Raw genomic sequence first — 11,794 nt, 5'->3', positions numbered from 1 at the left:
AATTTTCAAAAAAAATTTAGATAGATAAAGAGAAGTTTAGTTACCCACTAAATAAGATATTACTTTTCACATCATCAAAACTACAAACTTCATGTTATCTCATTCCCCAGCAAAAACACATGTTTTTCATCTTTAATTTGGTTTAACAACCCACATAGCTGTTTTTTTCTTTGTTTGATTAAACATAGAAATATTCTATCAAACTAGTATGGATCATTACAGGTGGCCAGACACTAGACGTTGAAGGGTCATTGATAATGTTTTTTTTTTGGACTAATTAATGTAACGCTCACGAAGAAAGAAATTAAAGAAAGAAAAACGTTTTCTTAAAAATGGTTGGACATACATATATGTTCCTTACATATTTTCTAATCACCAACAAAATAGTAATCGATCGATCGCCTTTTACTTGTCTACTATTTTAGAAATATATTTTTATCCTTACATTCATTCTTTATGTTCGATTAGAGATGAAATTTAAGTTCAATATCATTCAATTTGTCAATAGTTAAAACTTTTTCTTGACATTTCGCTTAGGTGGATGTCATGCGACATGCCACCTTACCCTAGCACTATTTTACCTTTTATGTTAGTTAGGGTGATATTTATAAAAATCACCTATACTTTCTTATCTTTTGGCTTAACAACAGTTTGACGTTGAAGGGTTAAGTACAGAACAAATCTTTCAATATCATTGGTTTTCATTTAGTGAAAGAAAGAAAGAAAAATGTTTTCTGAAAAAAAGACATTTGGAGTGTGTTTGTTTACAGCCATACATCCCTCATCCATTTTCAATTTTTGAACAAGAAATTTAAGAAAGAAGGAAATAATTTAAACTTTTATAATTTGAAATAAGTTATAAAGATTTATGTGAATTATAAATTATTTTATTAAGGATTAAAATGAGAAGTAATTTAAAATTAAAACTTTTTTCTAAATAAACATGTATAACCATTTGAAGATTGATTAAAAAGAAAGGTATGACACATAAATTGAGATAAAACATGTAATAATATGGGCTAAACTCGAGTTGAACTGAACCAAATTAATTTTTCAAAATTAGTAGAACCGAGCCTTAATCTAGGGGTGTCAATGAGATGCTCAGTAGACTATCTTATAAAATTTATATCATACCATTTTTTTAGTTATTTTGTTTTGTATACCAAAATTAGACTTCTCCAAATCATCTCACCATCTTGGTTTCTCTTCATTATGGTATTTGTACGATTTAATTAATCTTTTAATAGTTTTTTAAAATCATCATGTAGAGTTATCCTGTACTAATTCAAGAAGTGAGAACACCAGGTTGAAAAATGTTAGTTTGAGAGGATCCAGACAAAGTTGTAGGCATTGTGCATTCGATCTACTCTTATTCTTGCTTTAATTATCATCTATTTAAGGGTAATGAAATCTAGTTCAAAGTAATCTATGAGGTCGGTTTTCGTTAAAAAGAAGTGACCTAAAATCCAACTTCAACCTAAGTCCCAAAGAGTTTGGTCGCTTTTTAAAAAGTGACCACTCTATGATTTTGTATCTCAGAATGTATTCGATAATTAAGATGCATATATCTCGATGTATCTTATATGAAATTATTAATTTGTGAGATAATATGTACATATTATCAAACAATAGGGAGAATAATAAATATGGAAGGAATGTATAATCAGATAATTTTTGCATAAAACTATCCAAATCATTGAGTTTTAAAGAGAAAAGAAAAATGTTTTCTGAAAAAGACATTTGGAGTGGGAATAAAGAAAATTTATAATGTGTGTTTAGAGCCATACACTGTATGGTAGTAGTAAAAGAGAGGGACATAAGCCTGTATGTGTCTATTAATACAAGAGAGGGACATAAGCCTAACGTCTTCTGAATTAGATGGAGGATGAACATGCTCATCCTTTTCCAAACATGAAGTATAAAAAACAAAAATAAATTATTTTAAGATTTTAAAATAAGAAGTAATTTAAAGTTGAAATTATTTCTAATTAATAAGGATGTATGTATAACTATATTAAGATTGATTAAAAAGAAAAATATGACACGTAAGTTGATTAAAAAAATGTAACAATGCAGGCTAAACTCAAGTTGAATCAAAACAAAGTAAGTTTTCTAAATTATTGCAACCGAGTCTTAGTGTAGGGGTGTCACTGAGATGGTTGGACCTGTTATATTATAAAATTTACATCATACTAATTTTTCAATTATTTTATTTTGGGGTTAGATTTTTTGACATCATCCTATCATATCAATTTCTCTTTGTTAGTGATATCAATACAGTTTGATTTTTTATTTTTTTTTATTTTTATATATTCTTAAGTTGTTATGTTAGAATCACAAGTAAAAATTAGGTGATAGTTGTTATGGTTGGGTGATGTTGGTTGGTGGAGAGGAATGTAGTTGTGGAATAGGAAGTAGGGGAGGGGGTAAAATGGGGTTGAGATGAGGTGGCATGCCACATGACATCCTCCATAACAAATTGCCAGGCCACGTGGAATGGTGTTGATGTGGCCGAAGCCCTAATGGTGGAGAGGTATTCTTGCACCGGTTTTACAAAGTCGGAGGTAATGGTAGACATATAGTATAATAGAAGATATAAATAATCTTTTGCACATAGTATAGGGATAATTTTATATTCAATTTAACCACATGACGAATGTGTTGGCAACTTTGGATAGTATCGAATTAAGAAGAGCATTGGTGTTGTAAGTCAGCATGTTACATGATTAAAATGGATGAGATTAATAGATAAAAGACAAAATGAACTTTTCCTCTTGTAAAAATCACTTGTACTTAGTTATCTTTTGGGTTTAACAACCAATGGTAGGGTCCAACTTTTCCATGACCACATTTTTGTGTTGCATTACATTTCATCTTGATGCAATTTACTCTATATAAATCTAATTCCAAATGCCTACAATGACTCTTTATGTCTCACACTATGCCAATTTCAATATCATATCACCAAACAAAATTAGAAGTGCCAACAATAATAACACCTCGTGAGACAAAATATCTTTCTGAAATAGATGATCAAGGGAGTACACGTTTTCATAGTCACATATTAATATTTTACAAATACAATTCCTCAATGAAAGGAAAAGATCCTGCAAAAATTATAAAAAATGGATTGTCCAAAACACTTGTGTTTTATTATCCATTAGCTGGTAGGCTCATTGAAGGGCCTAATAGAAAGCTTATGGTTAATTGCAACAGTGAAGGAATCATGTTTATTGAAGCTGATGCTTATGTGGTGCTTGACAAATTAGGCGACTCTATTAAACCACCATGTCCATATTTGGATTTACTACTTCACAATGTTCCAGGTTCTGATGGAATTATCGGTTGTCCTCTTCTGTTAGTTCAGGTAAACAATCAACTTGAATATCTATTGTCTTTTTTCTTTCGAAACTTATGTTATATAGGGGATCGATTATTGGTAATTTATTGATCCAAAACTAATACGTACACCTTTATGCATAGGTGACTCGTTTTAGTTGTGGTGGATTTGCTATTGGATTCAGAGTTAATCACACTATGATGGATGCTTATGGCTTCAAAATGTTTCTAAATGCATTAAGTGAATTAATTCAAGGAGCTTATGTACCTTCTATACTACCTGTATGGCAAAGGGATCTCTTAAGTGCTACATCATCACCAAGTATTACATGTACTCACCATGAGTTTGATGGGAAAATTGAGTCAAAAATTGCATGGGAATCTATTGAATACAAATTAAAAGAAAAATCTTTTTTCTTTGGAAATACAGAGATGGAAGCTATTAAAAATCAAGTTTCTCCAAATTGTAAAAGTACAAAATTCGAGTTGTTAGTAGCGTTTTTATGGAAATGTCGTACCATTGCTCTCGATTTGCACCCTGGAGAAATTGTTCGTTTGACGTTCTTTGTTAGTATACGTGGAAAATCACTAAAATTTGAATTGCCATCTGGATATTACGGTAATGCGTTTATTACTCCAGCTGCAGTATCTAAAGTAGGATTGTTATGTTCAAATTCACTAACATATGCAGTTGAGCTAGTCAAGAAACTTAAAGATCATATGAGTGAAGAGTACATTAAATCAGTGACAAATTTAATGGTGATTAAAGGACGACCTGAGTTATCAAAATCTTGGAATTTTATTGTCTCAGTTAATAGATCTGTTGGATTTGATGAATTTGATTTTGGATGGGGAAAACCCATTTTTGGAGGGGTTTCAGAAGCTATATCTTACATTAGCATTGGAATTCCTGTTAATAATGAAAAGGGAGAAAAGGGTATTTTAGTAGCAATAAGTTTGCCTCCATTGGCAATGGAAAAATTTCAAAAAATTGTCTACAAGATGACTTTTAAAAATGTAGAAGGAGCCAACATAATTTCAAAGATGTAAGATTATTTTTTTTTGCCTTTATTTTCAATTCATCAATGATAAAATCAGAATTATGGAGATGGTACTGTATGTTCAATCATTTTCCTATTAGAATGTACTTGTCCATCATGTGACTATGTTTGATAGTGTACAAAATTCAAAAAAGAAATTAATACTTTTAAAATTTGTGATTTATCCCCCACTCCCACCCCTACCCCTCCTCCTAATAAGCACACAATAAAGTTTTGATAAAAGACAGATAATGTGAATTCTACACTAATTGAGGAAAGATCATTAAGCGACATGTCCTTTACTTAAGCGGAGACCCCTTCGCAAAAGCGAAGCTCGCTTAAGCACGAGCATCGCAAAAGCAAAGACCCCTTTGCAAAAGCGAAGCTCGCTTAAGCGACATGTCCTTCACTTAAGAGGAGGTTGTTTAAGCAACAGGACCTTCGCAAAAGCGAGGCCTGCTGCATCAGAAAACACAACCAACTCCCAAAACATCGAAAGGACACTCGGAATTCGTTCGGAACTCCGTACACACAAATTAGATATGCAAATCAATTATACTCGATGTTACAGACTTAATGGAACTCTCAAAACATGATTCCGAGGTTTTCTTGACCTGACATCCGTAAAAACCACAAGAAACAAACTCACGCCTAAAAAGGCTAAAACAAGCTCGGAATCTCTCAAAAATCAACCAAGACCTCACCTAGGCCTAAAATCATCCCCAAATCCAACGGAACTCTTGGAATTTTGATCCAAGCATTCGAACCCTAAATATTGTCTAAAATCAACCAAAAGGCTAAATTTCCACAATTTCACAACTAAAGACCTCAAATCCTTAAAAAAACTCAAAAATTGAAATCGACAACTCCCTCTGCTCAGATTCCACATTTTGTGATTGATGAAATCAACAGAATTCTATTTCGACACTTGAAACTCCAAAAGATCCCCAAAATCACTTCCTTAACAACTTAGCCTTTAAAACTCACAAACCTACCAAATTCTCAATTTTTAACTCAAAGTTCAAAACTAAATTTTCAAACTTAATCATAAAATACTCGGGGTCGATATCGGGAGGGTAAAATGGTAGATTCACGAAACTTTCCAAAAATGACCGACTAGGTTCTTCCAACCAACTAGAGGGTTTCGATATTAAAGGAAAAGATCAAATGGTGTGTAAGCTAAAGAAGCCAACATATAGACTCAAGCAAGCCTCACGATAGTGGTATATATATTTTAATGATACCATAACATCTTTTGAATTTGAGAAGATTACCTATGATCGTTGAATATACCAAAAGATCAGTGGAGTAAGTTTATATTTTTAGTCCCGTATGTGGATGACATTTTACTTGTTGCTAATGATTTAGACATATTGTTTGAGATGAAAGACTTTCTCTCTGTGAACTTTGAAATGAAAGATAAGGGTGAGGCATCATATATTATATGGATAGAAATATTTCGTGAAAGATCACAAGAGTTATTGGGACTGTCTCAAAAAGGCTAGATCGAAAGAGTTCTATAGAGATTTAACATAAACAATTGTTTAGCAGGAATTGCTCCTATTCAAAAGGGGAAAAATTTAATCTCATGCAATGCCCAAAGAATGATGTAGAATGGAAGAAAATAAAATCGATTTCTCACTCTTCTATTGTTGGAAGTTTGATGTATGTTCAAACTTGCACAAGATCGAATTTTAGTTTTGCAATCGGAATGCTAGGAAGATATCAAAATAACCCCGAAATTGATCACTGGGAAGCTGCAAAGAAAGTCTAGAGGTATCTTAAAGGAACAAAGGATTACATGCTCATGTATAGGAGATCCAATCACTTAGAAGTTACTGTACATTCGGATTCAAATTTTTCTAGATGTGCTGACACTAGAAAGTTCACATTTGGTTACTTGTTCTTATTAGTTGAATGATCAGTATCATGGAAGTGTGCTAAAAAATCTATCATTGCTCCATCCACTTTGGAAGAAGAATTTATGGCATGTTATGAAGCCACAATTCATGCATTATGGCTGTTGAACTTTATTTCAAGACTTGGGGTTGTGGACGCCATTACCAAGCTGCTAAAAAATTATTGTTATAATATTGCAACAATATTCTTCTCCAAGAACGAAAAGTGCTCTAAAGGTGCCAAACATATGAAATTAAAGTACTTTAGAAGTTAAAAAACAAAGAGTGTTATTTGAGAATATTAGAAGTGATCTTATGATTGCAGATCCTTTAACAAAGGGCTTACACCCAAAGACATTTAAGGAACATGTTCAAAGAATAGGTCTTGGTTGTACTTATGATTGATATATTTATAATGTTTTGAGACTCTGAGCTCAAATATGTGTTTCTGATATACATTAATGAATCTCTTGTTTCTCATAATGATGTACACATTATTGTTTTGAGATATTACAAGATAACTTTGTATGAGACATTATTGTGGACCATAATGCTATATGTTTTATAGCTTATGAATCTAGTATAATACGTTGCTTATGTAGTAGTAGTATATGGAGGGAAGTATATAACATAAAATTATGTACAAACCTCCATAACTTGCATTAGTAGTTTGTCATATTGTGGTATGTATGATGGACATTATAGAAGAGATTTATTATATGCGTATAACTAATGTTATGCAATATTAATGTTATATGGTCATTCCAGATGGAGAAATGTAATAATAATATCTTACTTATGGCCCAAGTTTACTTGTAACCCAAGAAAATCATAAATAACATTAAATGATGAATAGATCTCATCCGTACATCGGTTACTTGATGGATGTACCAGATAAAATTTTTACCTCTATAAATTGGTCCTCCCTCCACCCATTAGGGTTAACACATACTCTCTACATTATTTTCATCCACATCCGTCAGCGATGAAAATTAATGTAGAGAATATATGATAACCCTAATGGGTAGAGGTAGAAATCAATTTATAGAGGTTACGACTTAATCTGGTACATCCATCAAGTAACTGATGTACGGACGAGATTTATTCTTCTTTAAATGTTTCTTATGACTTTCTTGGGTCACAAGTAAACTTGGGCTAAGATATCATTCTTATATTTCCCCCACTTTGCCCAATGACCATATAGCAGTAATATTTCTTAAACATTAGTTATGAATACAATAAATCTCTTCTATAATGCCCATCATACATACAACCTGAATACTTTTTATTCATTTTTGTCATTTTATTTTCAATGATAATTTATTGTAATTTATGATATATACACACCAACATAAACTTTGACTAATGTTTAAAATGCGTTTTTTTCACCATATTGATATGAAAATAATTGCACCTTATATTATTTCTGTATATTTTTTAAATATCTAAATTCTATTTTAAAATATTAAATTAATATAATTCAATTTAGCTTCAAACTCGCCGAAGGAGAATACACTCACAGGTGCAATATTGCTCCTGCGACACTCACTTGCCAGAAGCTAAGGTCCACCTGATTATATCTCAAAAATCATACTATAAAAATATTTTGTATCTTACACAAACTTCTTTCCCTAATTATGCAAAAAACCTATTTTTAATATAATTATTTTATATATAATTTAACTATTAAAGACTTTAAAAATTATTTATAATATATAGTTTCTGTTATTGGCAACTCTAGAATTTTGATTAAAGTATTCAAAAAGTTTTAGTATATAAAGAGTAATATTCTATTTAAATGTATACCATACAATATTTATGTTTATCTAACTATCCTTTATTGATTATAGCTTAACTATTATAAGATGAAATATATTACCAACCTTTAAACTTATCGATAAATTTAATTTAGACAATCGGATTATAGCTTTTCTCGATTGAGCATCTAAACAAAAAATTCTTATTCAAATTTTTGAAAAACGTCAAGGTATTTTCTCAAGCTCTCATTATATAAATTAGTTAACCACGTTAAACATGTCACTCATCAGCCTAATTGAAACTTGAATGAGGTTTTACGGCTTATTGTGGCTAATGTATATAATTAAAGAAGATAACATTTTAACAGGATAACTTACTTACATAATTGGCACTTGAGAACACACGCAAAAGCTTTATCAATATTTATGCTAGAAATGTTTATTATAAATACTTTATTATTTATTCCAGTGCAATATAAATTCGAAAGACAAACAATTCAATATTGTGAACGATAGTGTTTAAGTGATATGCACTATGTCTTGAATGCCATTTTTTGATTTGTTTGTGTGGAAGAATTTTCAGTAGTTGTTGAGGATAAGGCCGATAAAAATTTGACTCCGACAACATCTAGGGTTCCTCGAACCATGTGATATTTCTCACCAGGCAAATTCTTAATCCTTCCCCTACTTACTAAGACTACATAATATTCTTGTGAATTATGGCTAATACCAAAAACATAAGTAGTGATTTCAAATTCAGAGGTTAATCGTACTTTGACAACTTCACGTAAGACAAAGTTTGTTTTTTTGGGGTGATAGTGAAAAAGTTGTCAGACAAGTCACCCTTACTGCCACTCTACACAATCCTACATGAGATTTTCACCTCAAACAACTCCTTGTTCAATTCTTTCAGATTCATTGGATCCTTTTCGCGTTTGAGGATCCTCCTTCTTCTACGCTGCCCCAAAAAGTAACTCAGACCAATTTACTCACGTTTCATGTTCCAATTGAATACTGCCCATTTTTTAAATATAATTTTCAAAGTAGAAGATTATGTGCTTTACCAAATATATGCAGATCCAATTACAATTTTATATATAAGAATAACAAAAGATCTTTCTTGGTCAATCTATTTGCCTCTCATTCTTCGAGAATAAGGAAGATCATTTTAATGTTTGAATTTGTTCATTTGGAATTTAGGTTCTTCTACTTCATATTTATTTAATATGAATATTTTCTTGCTTAGATGTATGTCCTTTTGCTATTGACACTATCTCAGCTCGCCCTTACTTAGCTTCCTTCCCTGAGCTAACCTCCCCTACCACGTTTCTATATGCCATTAGGAGAAGTCAGTCTGCGCAATCCGCAATCATGAACCCGGCTCTGCACTAAAGAAAGGTGCGTCTTTTGCTATTGACACTATCTCAATTGGTCACTTGATTGACACTACTATATCAATCTTGATTTTTTTGGTCATTTATTTTATTTTAATGCTTATCGTAGAGATGTACTCTATTAATTATACACTCTATTGTTAACTATTTTAATTGTTAAACATTTGAATTTCTATACATCTGAACAAATGATAAAGTATTTTCGTTTGACATTTTTTATATAAATGTTGAAAATGCTTCTGTGCGTGTTCCCAAGTACCAACTACATAGAGAACTTATTTAGTTATATATATTAGTCACAGTAACCAAACAACCCAACTCATGCTCCAATTTAGATTGATGTATGACATATTTTATTTGGTTAACTTATCAACATAATGAGAGTTTGAGAATATGAGCCGAAGCTTTTCAAAAGTTTGAGTAAGAAGTTTTTGTTAAGACGCTTAATCGGGATAATCTATAATTTGAGTGTTTAAATAAAATTTATTGACATGTTTAAAGGTTGTCAATACATTCATCATATAAAAATTTGGCTATAAAGGAGAATATAAAATTATATTACATAAACGAATATTACTACTAGTTATGTACTAAATCTTGAATACTTTTATCAAACTTCTTAAGTTGCCAATGGCGGAAACTATGAGACTATATATTATTAACAAATTTCTTAGATTTTTATTAGTTGATGATATACAAAAATATTTATGTTGAAAATATTATCTTTATGCATAATTAGGAGTGGATTTTATTTAAGATACAAATACCCAACAACTATAGCTCAAAATCAAACTATAATAAAAGGATATTTGGCAAAGTTAAATAACTATGTTATTTTGAAAATTATACATTGTACTATCTAGATAAGTTGCTATAATACTTCGGAGGCCTAGTTTCAGAGTCCAAATGAACCATAGTTTTGTAAATATCACATTTAGTCGAATATAATTTTCAATTTTAGACCAGAAAATATTGATTCCAAATAAAACTTGGTTATTAAAGTAAAATGTTGTTGTAGAGTTATTGTCATAGAAAGGTCTAACTATATTTCATAATGTAAGTATTTATAATTATCCAAATTGTTGAAACCCTAATCATAATTTAAGCACAGTTTTGAATACTTTTTCCCCTTCTACCATCTCATTTTTTTTGTGTTGTCTAATATTCAATACTATCTTTTTAATTTTATGACCTACATAGTTAATATTGATTTTTCTTATTTTTCACTTGTCAAATTTCTTCATATATGCTTCAATTATATAGATCGATATAATTGAGTCTCCAAAAAGTTTAGATCAATCAAGAAACTCTTAAATTTATGAGAATAATTTGAAATATAATTAAATAAACATGTGACTTACCTCTTTTGAGAATTATCATGATCCATTTTCACTTAACTTGATGGTCAGTTCATGCTTTAGGAAATACTTAAATCAATTGTGAAAAAAGATTAACTTCTTCAATTGAATCTACATAATCATATTAAGATAAATTATCCAATCGAGTTCTGGCTGCATCAGAGAAATGACAAAGTCTTTGAGATCACATATAAATCTTTGCTTAATCATAATATTCATTAGGTAGACAAATTTGATAACACATCTTCACAAAAGGAACACAAAGCTACATTTATCCTCTTATAAGAACATAAAGATGTATAACAAAAAGGACACAGAGTTATGAGTCTTACTTCTAAAAGTTGATTGCCAACGATACACACCACATAGGACCTCGAGTGTTGATCACCTAGAGAAAAATAAAAATCATCCGCCAGTTAGGAACCTTGTCTTCTTCAACATCTTAGAAGAACACTGGATGCAGCGGCGGAGAACAAGAAGTTTCCTTTTGAAAACCCTTATTAGATAGAGAAAATATATAGATGGACCCATTTAATCCAATCTTGTCCTATTTCCTTTCTTGTTGTTTCTTCTTTCTTTCTATTTTGGGCCTAGACTTGTTTTGTTATTTTTTTATTATTAATAAAATCGAGCCTCACGATCCAATCCATTGGCCGTGCAGACACCTATGATAATAGGTAGGTAGAATAACATTTACCCTTAATTTAAATCATGCAATGCGGAAATGGATCATAATATAACTAAATTCCCTATTTAAATACATAAATACTCCAAATTTGTCACACAAGGTATTTTTGTAAATAAATATACTGAACCCTCCCAAGGAACTATTCTAAATCAATACGGAGCTTCTAAGAGATTACAAGGTTTAGAATAATAATAAGACACAATCCCACAATAAGGAATTTTTTCGTTGCTTTTTTTGGTGCGGAACTGGTAGCTGGGGAAGTCATAGAAGTAGTAGTGTGGTAGGTAGTAGTGTGGTAGGTGAGTATCTTATTTTAAAGA

The 11,794-nt window shown here is 30.9% G+C and overlaps 1 protein-coding gene and 1 long non-coding RNA gene across 4 annotated transcripts; one reads left to right on the top strand and one right to left on the bottom strand.

The window, feature by feature from the left end:
* Nucleotides 1-2,899: 2,899 nt before the first annotated feature.
* LOC102582308 (methanol O-anthraniloyltransferase-like) lies at nucleotides 2,900-4,448 on the top strand. Its single transcript, XM_006350993.2, has 2 exons — nucleotides 2,900-3,367; nucleotides 3,484-4,448. Exons 1-2 carry the CDS (start codon nucleotides 2,930-2,932, stop codon nucleotides 4,387-4,389), a joined length of 1,344 nt encoding a protein of 447 aa, XP_006351055.1. The 5' UTR covers nucleotides 2,900-2,929; the 3' UTR covers nucleotides 4,390-4,448.
* LOC107061289 (uncharacterized) lies at nucleotides 3,897-11,302 on the bottom strand. Of its 3 annotated transcripts, none has more exons than XR_001473903.1 (3): nucleotides 11,119-11,302; nucleotides 10,790-10,939; nucleotides 3,897-3,979 (listed from the first exon to the last, which is right to left on the bottom strand). It is a non-coding gene; the product is annotated as an uncharacterized lncRNA (long non-coding RNA). The 3 variants fall into 3 exon arrangements; XR_001473902.1 differs by lacking the exon at nucleotides 3,897-3,979 and adding an exon at nucleotides 4,211-4,249; XR_001473904.1 differs by lacking the exon at nucleotides 3,897-3,979 and adding an exon at nucleotides 6,144-6,447.
* Nucleotides 11,303-11,794: the final 492 nt, after the last annotated feature.

This window comes from Solanum tuberosum, unplaced genomic scaffold (assembly GCF_000226075.1).
Source record: "Solanum tuberosum cultivar DM 1-3 516 R44 unplaced genomic scaffold, SolTub_3.0 scf00132, whole genome shotgun sequence".
Taxonomy (NCBI): Eukaryota; Viridiplantae; Streptophyta; class Magnoliopsida; order Solanales; family Solanaceae; genus Solanum; species Solanum tuberosum.
Note: the sequence above shows the minus strand (reverse complement) of the source record. Positions and strands in the feature narration are given on the sequence as shown.

Coding starts and splice junctions, on each gene's coding strand:
- LOC102582308 (XM_006350993.2), top strand. CDS start 2,930: ATGTCTCACACTATGCCAATTTCAATATCATATCACCAAACAAAATTA. Junction 3,368..3,483: donor GTCCTCTTCTGTTAGTTCAG/GTAAACAATCAA, acceptor CTTTATGCATAG/GTGACTCGTTTTAGTTGTGG.